At 33.7% G+C, this 20,930-nt stretch overlaps 1 protein-coding gene across 12 annotated transcripts in view; it reads right to left on the reverse strand.

Annotated features, from left to right (window-relative positions):
* Positions 1 to 20,930, reverse strand: part of LOC108043637 (protein pangolin, isoforms A/H/I/S) — a 76,131-nt gene that overhangs the window by 34,189 nt on the left and 21,012 nt on the right. For 5 of the 12 annotated variants that reach the window (XM_044460608.1, XM_044460607.1, XM_044460606.1 and 2 more), the window contains exons 6-8: positions 17,610 to 17,697; positions 17,473 to 17,553; positions 15,019 to 15,168 (exon numbers count right to left, since the gene is read on the reverse strand). In XM_044460608.1, coding sequence (XP_044316543.1) covers positions 15,019 to 15,168; positions 17,473 to 17,553; positions 17,610 to 17,697 — 319 coding nt within the window. Of the gene's footprint in view, positions 1 to 4,588; positions 7,629 to 15,018; positions 15,169 to 17,472; positions 17,554 to 17,609; positions 17,698 to 20,930 lie in introns of those variants that run through there. The other 7 variants (XM_044460603.1, XM_044460601.1, XM_044460600.1 and 4 more) reach the window with 6 other exon arrangements.

Genomic DNA, 20,930 nt, shown 5'->3' on the forward strand with positions numbered 1-20,930 from the left:
GTCAACTTCCAATAAATCACCTTGGTTTAGCAAAGAGTTGACACACTTAAGAAATGTAAAGTCCAGACTTTTTAGGAAATATAAAAATACCGGTTCTCAATCTGTTTTTACTAGATATTTAAGTGCTCGGTCAAGATTTACCGTGCTTAATGCTCAGTGTTATAATAGTTACTTAAACCGTTGTAAGGTCCAGTTCTCTCAGGACCCGAAACAGTTTTATAATTTTGTTAACACCAAGCGTAAATCTAATTCTTTTCCTTCCTCGCTGTCGTTCGAAAACATGACGGGAACCACAGATCAGGCAATAGCCGATATATTTGCCCAATTTTTTCAAACGACTTACTCTACTTTAGATTATTCATCTTAGCCTTATTCTTACACCATGCCCAAGTCAAACCTCATATTCTGTCCCACTTTAACAGAAAGCTCTCTTCTTTTGGATCTTCTTCGTATTAAGCCTGTTTATTCGCCAGGGCCCGATGGTATTCCTGGGTGCGTGCTTAGGTATTGCGCTAAGGCCCTGTGCAAACCTCTTCACAAGTTGTTTACCTTATCTCTAGAAACGTCCCAATTCCCAAATATTTGGAAGGAATCATTTGTTATTCCTCTTTTCAAAAAAGGTAACAAGTTAGAAGCCAGTAACTAAAGAGGTTGTCAGCTATTCCTAAGCTTTTTGAAAAATTATTACTCCTCATTTGCAGCACTTTTGCAGATCAATTATTTCTCCGTGTCAACACGGATTTATTAAACGTAGATCCACAATTACAAACCTTCTAGAGCTCACTACATTTGTGATAAAAGGCTTCAATAGTAGTTTTCAAACAGATGTCATTTACACTGACTTTAGTAAAGCATTTGACTCTGTAAATCACTTACTTCTTATTCATAAACTTGACCTTTTAGGTTTTCCAGTTGATCTGCTTAAATGGATTTCAAGTTATCTAAATGGCAGGTCACAAAGGGTCCTTTTTAAAAATTCAATTTCTGAAATTCTCCGTGTTACCTCCTGTCCCACAAGGGAGCCATCTGGGTCCGTTACTTTTTACATTATTTCGTTAATAAATAATGTAATAAGTCATTCTCGCGTACTTATGTACGCAGATGATGTTAAGTTGTGCCTGCAGTATAAGGACATTTCCTGCCATTTAGACTTGCAATCCGATCTAGATAATTTTCAAAACTGGTGCCGAGATAATTTACTAAATTTAAACGGCTCCAAGTGCAAGCTGATGACTTTTTATCGGGCCAATCCGATATACGCGACTTACACGTTAAGTGGCAGCTCTTTGGATAGAATAACTCTTGTAAACAATCTTGGCGTTCTCTTGGACCCTAAACTAAAATTTTCTAACCACATTTTGTCCATGGTTAATAAAGCCAGAGGAGTGCTTGGATTTATTAAAAGGTGGTCAAAAGAATTTGATGATCCTTATTTGACTAAAACTTTATTTATTTCGCTAGTCCGTCCGATTCTGGAGTATGGGTCTCCCGTCTGGAGTCCACAATACGGAATACATATATTGAATCTGTACAAAAAAACTTCCTTCTTTTTGCTTTACGGCGCCTAAACTGGGATGCACATCTTATCTTACCTTCTTATTCTAGTAGACTTCTTTTGATTAATTTACCATCCCTAGCCAACCGTAGAACGATGCTTGGTACTATCTTTATTTATAACCTTATACATGGTGATATTGACTGCCCCGACTTGTTAAGTCGGCTAAACTTTTCTGTGCCAAGTAGATTAACTATAAATTATATTCCCCTAATTTTAAATCATTGTAGATCTAAATATGCCTTGCATGAGCCTTTCAGAGTATTATGTTCTGACTATAATAGACTTTTTCCTGTAATATCAAATCTTGACTCTCTGCCGCTCCTAAAACGATTAATACTTGCTTCATTGGCACAAGATTGATCTAACTATTACTTTTTTCCCCGGACCTTTACCTTTATTTTCCTATCTCGCGTCTATCCTATCGCGAATCGTGCCGTACGATACACGGCTGCGCCCCTCGGTCGGTTGGGCGGGTAAGTAGGCCGTGTGACTCAACGCGAAAAAAAAAAAAAAGAAAGGAAAGTTAATTTTGGGCGGAGCCGAAGTTGAAATACCCTTGCAGAATATTCTGTAAATTATATACTCCAAAATTATTCATAATTATTCATATTCATATTTGGCCGATCCTATAAAACCTATAGAAAATCCCAACTTCCTAACTTTAAAAACACCAAAGTTGTGGCATTTCTGATCAATAAAGCAGCTATAGTATATAGTCGGCCGATCCCGGCAGATCCGACATATATACTGCGTGCAAAGGAAGGAAGGGTGTGTGCAAAATTTTAATTCGATATCTTTTAAACTGAGAGACTAGTTTGCGTAGAAACAGACAGACGGACAGACAGACGGACAGACAGACGGACAGACAGACGGACAGACAGACGGACATGCGGACATGCTTATATCAACTCAGGAGGTGATCCTGATCAAGAATATATATACTTTATAGGGTCGGAGATAACTCCTTCACTGCTTTGCACACTTTTGACCAAAATTATAATACCCTCTGCATGGGTATAATACGCAAACTATTTAAGCCCTTTGCCTTCCAGGGCATTATCTCAGTCCGCGTGCATAAAGAGAATATTGACATTCACAATATTTATATTTTAGTAAAACAAATTACCTTCAATTATCAACCTTTCTTAAGGTATAGAAACATGTTATTAGATTATCCACGATTACTCCAAAGAAAAAAATGATTTTTTTTTAAATAAACAAGAAAGGAAAGCTAACTTCGGGCGGAGCCGAAGTTGATATACCCTTGCAGAATATTCTGTAAATTATATTCTCCAAAATTATTCATATTATGCATTCTTAACACTCATAAAAATCCGAACTTCCTAACTTTAAAAACAATAAAGTTATGGCATTTCCAATCGTTCAGTTATATGGCAGATATAGAATATAGTCGGCCGATCCTTTTGAAATTTGATAGGTCGGATTGATTGGCCAAAAATAAAACCCATAGAAAATCCCAACTTCCTAACTTAACAAACACCAAAGTTATGGCATTTCCGATCAATCAGTCATATGGCAGCTATAGGATATAGTCGGCCGATCCCGGCCGACAGACAGACGGACATGCTTATATCAACTCAGGAGGTGATCCTGATCAAGAATATATATACTTTATAGGGTCGGAGATGTCTCCTTCACTGCGTTGCACACTTTTGACCAAAATTATAATACCCTCTGCAAGGGTATAATAATCTGATATATGTTTATACTCTTGCAGAGGGTATTATAATTTTGGTCAAAAGTGTGCAACGCAGTGAAGGAGACATCTCCGACCCTATAAAGTATATATATTCTTGATCAGGATCACCGCCTGAATTGATATAAGCATGTCCGCATGTCCGTCTGTCCGTCTGTCTGTTTCTACGCAAACTAGTCTCTCAGTTTTAAAGATATCGAATTGAAACTTTGCACACACCCTTCTTTCCTTTGCACGCAGTATATATGTCGGACCGGCCGGGATCGGCCGACTATATCCTATTGCTGCCATATAACTGATTGATCGGAAATGCCATAACTTTGGTGTTTGTAAAGTTAGGAAGTGGGATTTTCTATGGGTTTTATTTTTGGCCAATCAACCCGACCTATCAAATTTCATAAGGATCGGTCGAATATATCCTACAGCTGCCATACAACTGATTGATCCGAAATGCCATAACTTTGGTGTTTGTAAAGTTAGGAAGATGGGATTTTCTATGGGTTTTATATTTAGCCAATCAATCCGACCTAACAAATGTCATAAGGATCGGGCGACTATATTCTATAGCCGCCATATAACTGATTGATCGGAAATGCCATAACTTTGGTGTTTGTTAAGTTAGGAAGGGAAGGGCTTTATTTTTGGCCAATCAATCCGACCTATCAAATTTCATAAGGATCGGCCGACTATATCCTAAAGCTGCCATATAACTGATTGATCGGAAATGACATAACTTTGGTGTTTATAAGGTTAGGAAGTTGGAATTTTTATGAGTATTAAGAATGCATCATATGAATAATTTTGGAGAATATAATGTACATAATATTCTGCAAGGGTATATCAACTTTGGCTCCGCCCGAAGTTAGCTTTCCTTCCTTGTTTTGCGTTATTTGTAATTTTATCGGTCTAAGAGTTGACTTCCGAAATTCAATAAAATTCTTAGTAGACGTAATTGTAACGGATTAATCAAATATTTTATTTTCTTTACGTTTTACGTACAGAAAACTACATTTAATTGAAAGTTTTCTGTTGACGAGGTGCAAGAGAGCTATATATTAATTTTTAATTTTAATCAATATCAACAGCCGAGCCGGTCTAGCCATGTACATGGCTTAATAAAAATTTAAATAGTTTGCACAGAGCCTGACGGACAAAAATTATAAAATTGTTTATAAGGGCGCAATGCACTTACGTTAAAACCATTTTGCAAATAATAAATACACAAATTTTAAAAATAAGTACATTTTAAGTTGAGAATGACTTAAATAAGTTAAATTCTTAAATTAATTAGGAGGAAGGCAATATAAAATTACATGTCTTTTATCTTGGTTCCAATACTTAAGTCATATGGAGCATCTAGCAGGGGTAAACTTTCATACTCGGTTGGTCCAATATCTGCCGTTAACGCGCTTCGCCGTGCTTTTAACATATTGGCTATGGAACGCTCTTGCGCTGTTGTTACTGCAACTTCATTTGAAGACGTGATCTTAGGAAAGGCAGGTGACAAATTTTCCGCTGTTTTAGCTAATGCTGTAATTGATGGCGATATTTTTAGCTGGTAAGACAATGCCTGATCGCCATTTCCTTTCAAAATATTAGCTTTACAAGAATCTGAAGTCAGAGTTTCAATGCGCCGTGCGAATTTTGGTTTTCTTCGACTGTGACTTAATCCAAAAACTCCAGAAACTACTCCACTCGAGCAGACACTATTACTACTTGTCGAAGTTGTAGAAGGAGCAGTGGAAAACTCAGAAAAAAACGCAGGGTCGGTAATGATTGACATAGCTGAACATTCACGGTTATTATTTACCATAATGGGAGATTGTGTTATGGCAATACAATTTTCAATATTATCAGTGATGTTTGATGCAGATGGGGAAGTATCAGGCATGCGTATTGTGTTTGCATTAGTTGATGAAGACAATGAAGCATATTCTAAAATAATTTCAGCTGCTGTGGTACAATGCTCTACCTCCTTTTTACGTCGAAAGCTTCGTTCTTTCGTATGCCATAAGCAAGCGGGTGATGAATTGGATTCTTCACTGTCACTGTAAACATCAGGTGTTGAGCTATCTAGATTAGATTTATCCATATTAACAGTTGAAGCTAAATGTAATATAATATCCTCTATTTCGTTTAGTGTCTTAGGTTTTGCTGAAGTAGGGAGCAAATCAGCGTCGCTTTTAGTATCCAAGTGTTTAGATTCAATTTGAATACTAGTACTTTTCTTAGTTAAGAACTCATTTTCATCAGATAATGCTATTGCAGCCAGAGCCATAATGGTATGAGTTGGAGTAGGACTAAATTCAGACCCTTCTTCTGATGTGAGTCCTAAGCGTTGTAGGCTGCGAAGGTAGTAGAGCTCAGCGCTGCTCCATTGATTATAAAGTCGTTTAACTTGTTCCAATACGCTTTCAATTGACTTGCAATTTTCATCTAATTGTCGTCCCACAGTCGCCTCAAGGGCTGATCCAGAGACATTATTGATATCGACGTGACGCACACCCAGACTTTTTCTAAATTTAGCTGATAATAAGGAAAGTTGTTCTAGTCTATTTTTAACATCGATAAGTACTTTTTTATGTTCCAGTATAAATTCACAAGTGTGTTGTAGATCGTACCCTTCTGTGGATTTAGCGTCGTTACTGAGTTTAAAGTTTGGTACATAGTTAAAAATAGGATTACCATTTTCCGATTCTTGTATGTTTCCTTTCCTCGTGCTTTGATTTTTATTAGAAAATTCAATCAAAGGTTGATCGCCACATCTTAAGCAATCCTCGACGTCATTAAGTAATTCAATATTGTTATTATCATCTTGCGAAGATGGGTTTGGTGGGAGTTCATCTTGACGAACCGTAGGCTTTTTTAAACCTGAAAAATTAACCATATTTGTATTCCTTTCGACGGATTTCTCGGAATCCTGATCTGCTAACTGTGGTTGCAAAAGTCGAGCATAAAAAAGTTGTGTTGCTAAAAGTTGCTGCTGTGAGCAATTTTGTTGGTTTAGCATACTATTGGTGTATATACAAGAAATCAGTTTATTTCGGTTGCGAAAAAGCTCTTCTTGACATTTATCTGCCTCTTGTGCTGTTTGCCAATGCTGAGAAGTCGCTTTTGGCTGGCGTAAAAGCAGTTCGGATAATGAAGCTGACATTCCGGTCGAACTACTTGATGGAACAACAAAGAATGTTTCCAAATCATTACGATTATTTTGTTGTGTACTATTGTCAATTAATGGCGTATATTTGTCCAAGGAGCTCTTGTCTGAAGATTTCTTAAATGGCTTTATTAGTATTTCTCCATCCCGGCAATTTTTTTTTTTTATTAATTCCTTTGAATCCGAAGTCTTTTCACCATTGGATGTCCCACAGTTTGGCATTATAGGAATTTTTAATTTATTTTTTGTTACATTATATTGTATGTTTTGCTTTTCATTAAGTTTTTATTTCGTACTATATTTATACATCATTTAAGGAACGGAAACTATTTTCTGGAAATCAGTGAGGTTGTTTTTCTAATAAGTTTTATGTTTTAGGTGAATGTAACGCAAATTACTTTTCATAAAAAAACATAATACAGGTTAATATTATCATTTAGATTTCGAAGTGTTACTAAAAGTTACCCTGTTGCCCGCTTCTAGCAATACAGGTCGTGGAGGTTTTGCAGTTTATGGGTATTGAATTTATTTTTCCTTAATTGTATATTTTTTGTTTAGATATTTTATTTGGTACGTAACTCTTAAAAAACTCGTTTGAGCGTTAATCTTTGATATATACTCAAAGTATTTTGCACTACTTCCCAAACTTTTTTTTGTTTAATGTTAGTATGAAACTTGTCTGAAGTCAATTATATTTTTAAATAAATATAATGTTAAGAACACTGTTTAATTATTGTTGAATGAGAATATATAATTGGCACATATTTTAAAACGTGTTATTGGATTAATTACTATTATTTATTTTCTTTATAATTGTTCACAGAGACTTTTTCGCATTAAACATTTCTTTTGTAGTACTATTTTTATTGTTTTCCAAGGGAGAAATCGATTACAGTATATTTTATGAATTGACAATTCTGTGTTTTATTGTCCCGGAATATTTCTGAATTATTTTTAAGAAAAATTGTTCACATATATAGATTTTCGCAAAATTTTATGTACTGCCACAACAATTTGCCGAATTACTCTCTTTCGGCCATTAAAAATAAAACTTAACGATGAAAGTGTACGAAGTCTATCCGAACAAGTGACCCGAAGACAATCCAACGGCACGAAAGAAAATAAATGCGTGAGAGACATTGCGCAGAGAACAACTCTCATATTTTGGTTTTCTTTCACGTTTCGATAAAACTTTTTAATATAACAAACATTTAAAACTTTTTACCTTAATTATGTCAATTAAACATAATATTTTAAATATAGATTCTGAAGTTAATATTAAGATCTGGTTTTCTACTCCCGCTTCTCCAATATGTTGTTTTGTGTTTTTATACATTGGTGTATAAATCGAAGTATTTTGACATGTAAATTAGAAGAAGTATCTGTACACGAATTTTATACGTAACATTTACATTTATTAACTGAAATGGCTGCTTCGGCAGTAAAAATAAATAAGCCCACAAAAAAGCGATATAAGAACTACACAAGCTTTGAAATTAATTTTTGATTCAAGCGTATGCTTTCAAAAATGTAAGCTAAGTTCGATGTAAAACATAAGTTCGGATGCAGGCATTTGTATCTTTTTGTTCAGACATTTGTACAGTGAATAATTATAAATACTTTTTTGGGCTCTATTCTTGCATATTAGATATTTTGATACAAATACAATCATTTTTACTTTACTAGAATAAAACCTCTATGTATTAAGCGGGTAAGAAATTCAGAAATATGGATCTAGTAAAATGGTTCAATAATAAATTTCCGATAAAAATAAAGAATACAAAAATTTATTAATTTATTTCCAAAGTATTAAATTCCTCTTAAAGAAATAAATTCTTTGGGCTCGTTTGCTTAAATTAAGAAAAACGTGTAAACTAAAATTAATAAACTTTTAAATTGTGAAATTTATATATTTCATATTTAAATTATTTTAAATTTTTAAAATTTGAGGGCACACTTATCACAAGGAAATTTTTCTTAAATCAAGAAAGTTTTTCTCAAATGTAGAAATTGTCGCCCTAAACTAAAATCGGTCTAAATCCAAGAAAAAATTCTATATTTAAGTAAAAATGGTACATGTTTAGAATAGAATAGAAACATATTTTATGTATAACAAGAGAGAACGCTATAGTCGAGTGCCTCGACTATTAGATACCCGATACTCAGCTAAACAACTCAATATAAATATGCCTTCTTGTAATAAATTGACTAGAAATATTAAACATAAATACTTATATTGGCTAAACACATAAATTCTTAAATAGTATTATGTATATTAAAGTCTAAATGTTTGCACAACACGAGTAACGGGTATAGCGAATAGCTTTCTTTGGTAGGAGTTATCTTTGCCGGGCAATTGCAACTGTGTACAATGTAAATACATACATATGTATATGCTTACATACATACACACATACGCCTTTGTTTGACTCAGACCTCCAATTTGGCTAACTAGATTTGATTTGCATAGTTCTTGGGATATAGTTCGGTATTGACAAATGAAAACCATCGCAATTTCCTTTAATAGAAATCCTTATCGAGAATTAACGTTGACTCTGTTGAGCACCTTGGCCAGCTGTTCCAAAGTCATCCGTTAGATGGCGCCATGAAAGGCGGAAATGTAGGCGATAGCCAGGCTTAAGCGTTAGAGTGGGCGTGGCAAACTTTTATTAGGCCAATCGATATTTATTGATGAAACAAATACATATCAATTAAAATTTTCATAATATCATCAAAACTGTGGCCCCAGCTTGTGGCTTGTGGGCGTCAGAGGGGGCGTGGCACCATTTTGAAACAAACTTGCGCTGCGTAGGAACTCCTAAAATCTACATGCAAAATGCCAATCTTCTAGCTTTTATAGTTTCCGAGATCTCAGCGTTCATACGGACAGACAGACGGACAGACGGACATGGCTAGATCGACTCGGCTAGTGATCCTGAACAAGAATATATGTACTTTATAGGGTCGAAAACGCTTCCTTCTACCTGTTACATACTTTTGCACGAATACAATATACCCTTTACTCTACGAGTAACGGGTATACAAATATTTTCTATGAAATAGAATAGAATTGACCATAAAATTGTTCTAACCCTAAAAACAAGAAAGGAAGCAAACTTCGGCAAGCCGAAGTTTATATGCCCTTGCAGTTATTACAAATCGACATTTCGATTTCTAAGCCTATATTACTAATAAGAAAGGAAAGCTAACTTCGGGCGGAGACGAAGTTGATATACCCTTGCAGAATACTCTGTAAATTATATTCTCCAAAATTATTCATATGATGCATTCTTAATACTCATAAAAAATCCCAACTTCCTAACTTTAAAAACACCAAAGTTATTTCCAATCGTTCAGTTATATGGCAGCTATAGGATATAGTCGACCGATCCCGGCCGTTCCGACTTATACACTGCGTGCAAAGGAAAGAAGGGTGTGTGCAAAGTTTCAATTCGATAGCTTTAAAACTGAGAGACTAGTTTGCGTAGAAACAGACAGACGGACGGACAGACGGACATGGCTATATCAACTCAGGAGGTGATCCTGATCAAGAATATATATACTTTATAGGGTCGGAGATGTCTCCTTCACTGCGTTGCACACTTTTGACCAAAATTATAATACCCTCTGCAAGGGTAGAATGATCAGTAATTAAATAAACAACTATTAAATTTAAATTTTATTTAAATTATCCCGCAAATCCGTTTTTTGAATTTCAACTGTTTGTTAACAAGCCCAGCTGATTGACAGTACGACCGTAGCACGCTCAATACTGATGAACTCTCAAAAATGCTGTCACACTGGAAAGATTAAAGTTTTTCCGCTAGCGAACTCGTTTTTCGATCTGAGTACTAGAGTACTTGAGGAGTACTAGTGGAGTTTCTTAATAGCTAGGTTTCTTTAAACCGAGGTTTTGATAAAAACGCCTTTAAAACTCTTGGTTTACCCACTTAGAGAAGCATGCGACGACAATGTATAGCTACATAAATTATGTCCCAATCGTTTTAAAATCTGAAAGCTTGAGGTGCTTCTAATTAATAAATTTTTATAACCTCGCAGAGGGTATTATAATATTGGTCAAAAGTGTGTAGGAAAGCTAACTTCGGTCGGAGCCGAAGTTGATATACCCTTGCAGAATATTTTGTAAATTAAATTCTTCAAAATTATTCAAATGATGCATTCTAAATACTCATAAAAAATCCAAATTTTCTAACTTTAAAAACACCAAAGTTATGGCATTCCAATCGTTCAGTTATATGACAGCTATAGGATATAGTCGGCCGATCCCGTCCGTTCCGACTTATATACTGCGTGCAAGGAAACGAAGGGTGTGTGCAAAGTGTTAATTCGATATCTTTAAAACTGAGAGACTAGTTCGCGTAGAAACAGACGGACGGACATGCTTATATCAACTCAGGACGCGACCCTGATCAAGAATATATATACTTTATAGGGTCGGAGATGTCTCCTTCACTGCGTTGCACACTTTTGACCAAAATTATAATACCCTCTGCAAGGGTATAATATGAAGCTATGTCGATTTTGTGCTGCATTTTGCCATTGTTTATCTGGCAGCTATATGATATTGTTGTCCGATTTTAAATTAATTAAAACCGTAATTCAATAATATTTAAATAATACCAAATCCCAAAAAAAAACAAAATATTTTAAAACAACAAAGTTGAAAAGTTAACGGACAGACGGACATGGCGAGTTCGACTCTCCTGGTGATGCTAATCAAGAATATATATACTTTATAGGGTCGGAAATGTTTCCTTCACTGTGTTGCAAACTTTTGACATACAAATTATAACTTTGTTGTTTTTAATTTTTTTGAGATATGGAAATATTTAAATATTATATAATTAATTAAAATTGGACAACAATATCATATAGCTTTGTACCTTCGAAACAATGGCAAAATGCAGCGCAAAATAAACATAGCTTCATTGTTTTTAGTAATATGGGCATAGAAATCGAAATGTAGTCGATTTGTAATATCTGCAAGGGTATATAAATTTCGGCTTGCCGAAGTTTGCTTCCTTTCTTGTTTCATATACCGTCCAATAACTCCAGGTCTTACAATTCCAACATTGTAAAAAGAGTGAGAAAATATAGAATTTTCATGTTAAGTCCTTAACTCTTCATTTTGTAGTTTTCGAGATCTCGACAGACGGACAGACAAAAGGACATGGTTTGACCCTGATCAAGAAAATATATACTTCATACAGTTAAAAAGCTTACATATCTACACAGATTTTTAAAGCACCTCCGTATGAACTGTTTTTCGATCTAATTTCTTAGCGGAAGCTGAGAACAGAAAGGTACTTAAAAGTTAAACGGCGGTTAGAAAATAAATATCAAAGAGTTACATGTGAATAAATGCTATTAAGTTATGTCTGTTTTCCAATACATGGTGAAAATAATACTAATAATCAGGAAAGTTTATTTTATCCAAAACAAAAAAGAAACCAACTTCAATAAGTGAAAAGAGAGATACAAATTAGATTTAATAGTAAACTGTCGTTAAACAAAGATATAGGTAATTGTTATGTTGTCATATTTCTTATTAAAAGAACATTTAAAAAAAAAAAAAAAAAATATGACAAAAGCGTCAACAAATCGGCAAGTTCTTTTATAATAACCTCGAAATAATGAAAACATTGTGGAAATGATAATGATTACAACTAAAATATTTTTTTATTATAATAATAATAATATTGTGCTTGATGAAATTTCACGTCTACTTAAAAATGTTTTGCCAAGAAATTAACGAAATAAAATACAAATTCAGTGTTTTTTATACCCTTGCAAGGAGTACTCTAATTTCATTCAAATGTTTGCAACGTAGTAAAAGCATTTTCGACCCTATTAAATACACACTCATAGCAAAGAAACTTTATTTTTTTTAAATCAAGAAAAAAATTCTTTTTTAAAAAAAATTCTTTTCTGAAAACAAGAAAACTTTTCATAAATCAAGAAGGTGTTTAAATGTTGAAATTCTATAACATAGAAAACATTTTCTAAAATATCACACCCTGGCCATAAAATTGTTCTAAGGCTGTCCTAGTAGCTTAACCCCTAAGCCCTAAGAACGTCTGAAAATCTGAAATCTAAGCACCGCAAGTTCAATTTCAACTGCCGTCGGGACATACATTATTATTTCTCTTCTTTTTTTTTACTTGTGTTATAAACACACATGAGAAGTAATGTTTAGACCGACGCTAATAGTTTTATTAAAAAGTAATTAAAATATTTTTTGTCATATGAAATATCATACAAAATTTATTTTTAGTATTTCGACTTTCACAGTTGCGACTTAACGATTTCTAATTTTAAACTAATATTCTTCGCTAACGCCTCATCATATAGTCCGTGGTTTTGCCGCGTGTTCTTCAATGTCTTTGAACTCTCGCGCGGGACACCTGTGTTCGAATCCCACCGACGGACTAATAATATTATAAGTTTTTTCGGATAGATACTTATCGGAATTTACTTGTAAGAACTTAAATAAATCATAATTATACCAAATTTCTCTTTCCCCACAGGATTTAAGTTGAAATAGATCTTGGCAATTCACTAGTGCAATACTAATAAAAACATTGTGACTTTTCTGAATAAAAAGCGAAGTTCTAAAATCATGTACATATACACATTTATAAATATAATATATATAAGTCCATAAATCCTGAATGAACAAGAGAGAACGCTATAGTCGAGTGCCTCGACTATCAGATACCCGTTAATCAGCTATCCAGAAATCCTTATCGAGAATTAATGTTGACTCTGTTAAGCACCTTGGCCAGCTGTTCCAAAGTCATCCGTTAGATGGCGCCATGAAAGGCGGAAATGTAGGCGCTAGCCAGGCTTAAGCGTTTAATGGGTTTTTGGGCGTTAGAGTGGGCGTGGCAAACTTTTATTAGGCCAATCGATCCTTATGAAATCTGGTAGGTCGGGTTGATTGGCTAAATATAAAACCCATAGAAAATCCCAACTTCATAATTACAAACATCAAAGTTATGGCATTTCCGATCAGTCAGTTATATGGCGGCTATAGGATATAGTCGGCCGATCATTATGAAATTTTTTGATTGATTGGCCAAATATAAAACCCATAGAAAATCCCAGCTTCCTAACTTTACAAACACCAAAGTTATGGCATTTCCGATCAATCAGTTATATGGCAGCTATAGGATATAGACGGCCAATCCCGGCCGTTCCGACTTATATACTGCGTGCAAAGGAAAGAAGGGTGTGTGCAAAGTTTCAATTCGATATCTTTAAAACTGAGGGACTAGTTTGCGTAGAAGCGGACGGACGGACGGACAGACGGACAGACGGACGGACAGACGGCTAGATCGACTCTCCTGGTGATGCTGATCATATGACTGATTGATCGGAAATGCCATAACTTTGGTGTTTGTGGGATTTTCTATGGGTTTAATTTTTATACCCTTGCAGAGGGTATTATAATTTTGGTCAAAAGTGTGCAACGCAGTGAAGGAGACATCTCCGACCCTATATAGTATATATATTCTTGATCAGGATCACCTCCTGAGTTGATATAGCCATGTCCGTCTGTCCGTCTGTCTGTCCGTCTGTCTGTCCGTCTGTCTGTCCGTCTGTCTGTCCGTCTGTCTGTCCGTCTGTCTGTCTGTCCGTATGAACGCTGAGATCTCGGAAACTATAAAAGCTAGAAGATTGGCATTTTGCATGCAGATTCTAGGAGTTCCTACGCAGCGCAAGTTTGTTTCAAAAAGGTGCCACGCCCCCTTTAACGCCCACAATCGCTTATATACGATTTTAAAAATTTAAATATTTCGGAAAAGTAAAAATGCAGTTTTATTGTGTTTATCAATACCTATCGAAATGTAGAAGTAATTTTTCAAATCGGACCATTCGTTAAAAAGTTATGCGTGATCAAAGTTTCTATCTCCATCCCCCTCGCACTCCCTTTACCTGAGTAACGGGTATCTGATAGTCGGGGCACCCGACTATAGCGTTCTCTCTTGTTATGATTTTATTTTAATTTATGTTTATTTACATATATAACTTTATTAACATAGAATAAAAACTATGATTTTGATTTGCATAGAAGAGGTGTTACATATAAGTGGATGTGGTTTTTACACTCATTAATGTAATAACTAATAGTTATTAATAATAAAAAGTAACTTAAATAGAACTAGTTTTTATTCGAAAAAATAAATTATTTTTATTATACAACAAGTTTTTGCTTGTTTTCGAAATAAATGAGACAGAATTTCGAAAACAGGGGTAATGAAATTCGAATTTGCCTCAGATTAGGGGTTGGTGTAAAATGCGCAAGCGCTATATCAGTGAGAGGACCAATGAGAGACTTTATATATAGTCCAAATGTCTGCCTATTTGTTCCTTATGAGTGTATATGTGAATATGTGCATTGAAGAAAGCCATTGGTAAATTAAAGATGGCGGATGTAAATTGCCCACCCACTAAATTAAAATGTCAAAAGCGCAACAATAAAAAATGTAAAAAATACAAAGATCTTTTAGCAAAATAATGATTTTTAAATTTATTTAGTTTTGTTTTAGGTTTAGCACTTACCTTGGATATCTATTATTCGTTGTTGTGTCTTGAGCTCCACAATCCGGCTTGGAGCTAACGCCCACAATAGCAGAATGCGCATTAAGAACATGGTGCGATGTGGCATGCACTGAAGGCAAAAGGCTAGGTGAAAATCGGAATGGAAAATCACTGCAAATAAAATATTAGGAATTGCTATTCTGTGGAAATATTGTATTTTAACGGGTCACAAAATTTTTACTTAGCCACCATATACATAATAACATAATAACATATATATAATAACAAAAAGATTAAAAATATTACATTTAGGAAAAGCTGTTTTAAAATAGGTTGCTTTGTCAAAACAAGCTAAAGTGAATTTAGATTAAAAATTAAATTCTATACATGAAATTATACCAAACAGTCATAACTCACTTGTCAAAAACAAGGAGGTATGATTTATTTATATAATATTAAGTAACACTATTTTTTTAATATAAAGTCTACTTTGTAGAACATTCAGAGTTTTCTTTAAAATCATAGGATACATAAACGATCTTTTCTCAAAATCCCTCAGAGTGTGCTATAAACCCAACATGTTTTATTTTGTTTTATACCATTTTCATTCATTTTAATTAACCTTCGTAAACTGTAACCTGTAACTTTGTTGTGTACTTAGGGGCTGGACCAAATTTAAAATGCTTATTACGACATTGATTTTCTACACTTGAGTTTGACATTTTGCGTGTTTTTTATTTAAGTATTTCGGATTTAACCCCAACATTAAATATTTACCACAAATATATCTTTAAATAAATAAAAAAAAATTCGACAAGTCGAATACACTTCGACCCTCTATATATTCGGTGTATATTCGACATTCGATCGTTCTTATGTTAGCTATATAATATAGTCATACGATTTTTATAAAAAAAAAAGCTGCTTAGCTTTTTCTGAAATGGAAAAAAAACACTATTTCTATACCGATTCACAAGCGGACGGACTGACAGAGGGACTGACGGACGGACTTGCGGACTGACGGATGGTCATGGCTAGCTCGACTCTCCTGGTGATGCTGATCAAGAATATAAGTATATACTTTATAAGGGCGAAAATTTGTTACTACGTGCCAAATTTTTGACTGAAATTCAATACAATAGTACAACTTAATAAAAACAAAACTTACAAGAAAGGAAATAAAACTTCGCCGAAGTTTATATACCCTTACAGTTATTACAAAACGACTACATTTGGATTTCTAAAAACAATGAAGCTATGACGATTTTGGGCTTTATTTTGTCATCGCCGATGTTGGCCGATTTTAACAAAACTGAAAGCGTAATTCTGATATTGTTAATAATTACTATGTCTCAATTACAATTTTTTTCATTTTTAATTTTTTTTTATTTTTTGTTGATAAAAATGTTTAATAATATTTAATTAAATTAAAAACCGCAGAAAATATAATTGTTGATCTATTTAATATGATAAAATCAACTTTTCTGTTTATAAATGTCACTAATGGTGCTACCACTTTACCAAATGACATATATGTGGAAATGCTTGTAAAATATCTTCCAGAACAATGAAACCATTTTTCATTTATCCCCTCGATATTCCATCTATCAAACAAAAGTACGGTTGAGAAAACGATCCGTAATCTAAGTGTTAACTTTTCAGTGAGCAGCGAAAAAAATCGACAACAAAACTAGCTAACAATCCGCAAGCTTTTGGGCAGTTTTGTTTTTTTAATTGCCAAAAAAAATTAATTTGTATACATTAAATAGAAGTGACACTTTCACCGATTGTTCCTGTTCTGCCTTCTATTAGAGCGCTGAAAGAAGAAATGCGCTTTGAATACATCTAATAAGCATTAAAGTATATTTATTATATAGAATATTATTTTCGATTTGGACAGCCAGAAGTGTATTGGTGTGGGGAAAACCAATAGATAGCTTTAAAACTGAGGGACTAGTTTACGTAGAAACGGAAGGACGGATGGACGGACAGACGGAAATGGCTAGATCGACTCTCCTGGTGATTCTGATCAAGAATATATTATACATTTCGGGTCGGAAATATCTCCTTCACTGCGTTGCAAACTTTTGACTGAAATTATAATACCCTCTGCAGGGTATAAAGAGAAGGACAGACAGGAAATCAGATAGATACCAATATACAGATATAAATATACACCCGGTAAAATCAAACACTTAATTCTACAGTTACATGTCCTTGAAAATGAATTCTAATTAAATGTATATGCTGATTATAGGCTAGTTAGCCTAAGGATTATTATTATATATTATATATATATTATATTATTATTATATATATTGTTATACTATTTGTAAATAGATATGTATAATAAAAGGGATATTTCTGTGAAGTGTGAGAGATATTTTCCTTCAAATGAAATGCATTTAATATTCTTTGTTACTTTAAATATGGGTGGCTAAGTATACCGGCTATGTCCCAAAAGCTTATTATTACCTTGAAAGTGTAGTATTTATAGGTAACGACGAGGGATAAGGAGTTCTAAAACTGGATGCGGAGTAAACAGATGGTGTGTGCCTAAAAATATTTATTATAATATATATAAACTAAAACTAAAAACATTATAAACTTACCAGGAAGCCACTTGAGACATATCAGAACTTAACATTGGGTAAGGATATTGACCTCCTGCAAATGGGTATAACGCTGGACGAGTTAAACCTGAAATGTAAGTTTTGTAATTTAATTAATTAATTTAATTAAAAATAATAATCTTTGCAGCGGTTTAAAAATCAGTTTTAAAGATATAATCAAATGCCTGCGCGTGGGCTAGGGTGCGGCCTATACCGACTGTATTTATGACAGCTATGTAAAATGTATGACTTTTTTTGTAAAATTTGATATCCATAACTGAAATTACCAGATATGTAGTAACGACTTCATGCAAATATGATGAAAAACAAGGTAGATAAGTCGATTTTCCTATTATTTTCCGATCTTTTCTAAGGAATCTATATATTTTCCATCTCCATCTTATGATGACTTGGGATTACACAATATTTGGCTTTGTTAAACAAAACTCTACGTTCTTTAAGGATACCTTTACCATTTGTTTGATCTAGATTTGAATATCTTGCTAATCTGGAATCTCAGTACGAAGCTCCATGTCAAGAGGACGAGCGACTGCAGAAGAAATTTTAAAACTTCGCACTTTCGCCTGAAAGTCAGTTAAAGACTTTTTTGCCCTTTTAAGTGCGCCTACTGGGTACTAAATATGCCTATTATAAACCAGTGTATTATAATTCCATAGGGCCAGTTTAAAACGTCATACTTCAGAATAATTGTCAAGTATTAGATTTAATTAAACGTATAAAGTAAATTGAAACTTAATTTATATACATTTGCATATAAGTAAAACATGAAATAAATTGAACATTTGTCATGTGAGACATTGCGCTTGATTATCTGATAAAATTGCCTACTTAGGTATAAAAGGGATGGAAACGCATTTGCTTTCTTATCAACCGTAAAGTAGATGTGTAAATATAGGATTATTTAGCAATTTCAGATTCGTTCTCAATCCGTTTTTTTTAATTGAAAATTTGTTGTACTTTCTATTTCATGCTTCACTGTTGTCTCTGTTCTTCTTGCCCTTAAAATTTGCTCTATTGTTGTCGTTTTCAAGTTCAATTGTTATACATTGCGGCAGAAATACCAACTAAGGGTGACGAGACGGTTACTGCAATCACCCGCGGGCTCTACTGCGTCCCATAGAAAATGATGGCATCCATGAATTAATCCAGCGACAGAAAGATGTCATTATTATGTGGTTGTGCAACATGTTTTTAAGCATTATGTTTTTTTTTGCCCTTAGTAGATTTTATTGAATGGGTCATGCCCTATTAGCAATGCACTCCCCTGACGTTTGTGCTTATCCGTCGCGCAACCCTTAACATTATTTTTATGAACTAATATCAATTTCAAATAAGGGAAGCATTTTTCGAGTGCTAAGTGCAGTGCCATGACATATCATGACGCATACTCTGTAAGGCCTATGTTATAAGACATGGCATCATACAAAATCTTAATATTAAAGAATAAAAAATAACAATTTATAAAACATGTAAAGTTGCCATGTTACCAAAAGATTCACTTACATTACATACATTTTTAAAATCAATGAAACCAAAATTAGTATTTACATATAAGGGTTCTATATTTATGGACTTATGAACACGACACGTGTATAAACTAAAGCAGGCAAGTCCATATAAATAAAAAACTATAATAATAAAAATAAAAAATCTCTGAAATTGACTATCAAATTTAAATAAAAGAGAGTAACATGCAAACCATCTATCAACTTTTACAACTACCTGTAACACATGAGAGATAGTTTGCATGCTTGGTAAACCAAATTATATTACTAAACAAATTTAAATGTCTAAATATTAAGTTATATATTAGCTGGACTTTTTAGCATGTTTTAACATTTAATTGTAAATGCTTAATGCGTTAATAGCGATCTTACTTGTTGTACCCTTTAACTTTAGTCTCATACGTGTCCGCCGTTTAAAGTAGGTCTATAAATTTAAAACCAGCATCACATAATTTTATTAAAATCGGATGCCGGTTTCGTTTAGTTAGTTATTATAAAACAATTCAGAGAAGACATGATAAATTTAATCTGAATGTTATAGTAATGATAGTTTCGAGTTTGACAAGTAAGAAGGAAACTTCTCTTTTTATTGTTATATGCATTGAAAATATAGAAACATGACGCAGTTATACACATTTTTAAATTTAATTTGATAACATCAACATATTTTAGGCTTAAATAGCTGATATCAATTCTGGGAAATCTAGGACAATGTGAACGAAACAATGCCAAACATTCTAGAGCTCCCGATTTAAGGCATGAGTTTGACAAAGGCTTACGGTTGAAGAGGGTAGTTTTAGGTCATGTGCAAAGTTTTTTTAAACCACTTCGCACAGAGGGAGGCCTGTCTGTATACCCTTTAAAAAGGAAAACGCCCCTATTTGCGTTGTCCTAATAGTGTACCAATTAGCTGTTTTTGTAGCTAGCAATAAATTGTCAGCTGTTAACAAGAAAGAACTCTGTAGTCACCCTATAGCCCCATTACTGCGTTAACTGACCTACATTCAAGCGATAAATTGATCAAATCCAAATGAGTAAAATTCTTAAAATTTTCAAAATTGTTTCTAGTTATGGCGCATGCCTCCTGGTCAAAGCTTAAAATTAATTTCAAAGAAGAAAAATGTGAAGCAATTAACTGAGGTTTTTTCAAACTTTAAGAAGTAAAATAATCAATAGCTACCGGCGAGCGTTCTCTGGTGATCTCCGAGAATAAGATATAGTAACAACAAATTTTAAATGGTTATATTCAATATATAGTCCTCGGGACAACCATACAAATGAAACAATTAAAATTAGAAACACGAATAGATATATGAACTTGTAAATAACTTATAAGCTTAGCGAACAAATTAAAATAATTGTCAGTGGTATAAAAATGATTTGTTAGTAATAAAACGTTTTTTTTTTAAATCTATATTTTAGAGTTGGATAAAGTAGTCTTCACAAAACAAATTTCCATAATTTTTGCAATGGAATACATACTTAGAAAAAACCCCCGAACGTGTTACTAGTATTGCGATTACGTAATTACTCTGTAATTTTGATTTACACTTGCAAATATTAATATGTTACTGCATATTAAAAAGCAAACAATACTCAGTCAAGTACGTAATTATTTTAACCGTTATAGGGGTTTATGCCCTATCATCTAGCTGGCTCAAGTTTTATTGTATTATTCAATTATGAATACTTGATCATTGTAAAGGTTCATAACGCCGTGTAATCCATTGGACCTCTTAAGTGCAGGCCTTTTATTTACGCCGCTGGTTCTCATTTGATCGGCAAACCAACGTAG

The sequence above is a fragment of the Drosophila rhopaloa genome, unplaced genomic scaffold, assembly GCF_018152115.1.
Source record: "Drosophila rhopaloa isolate 14029-0021.01 unplaced genomic scaffold, ASM1815211v1 contig_203, whole genome shotgun sequence".
Taxonomy (NCBI): Eukaryota; Metazoa; Arthropoda; class Insecta; order Diptera; family Drosophilidae; genus Drosophila; species Drosophila rhopaloa.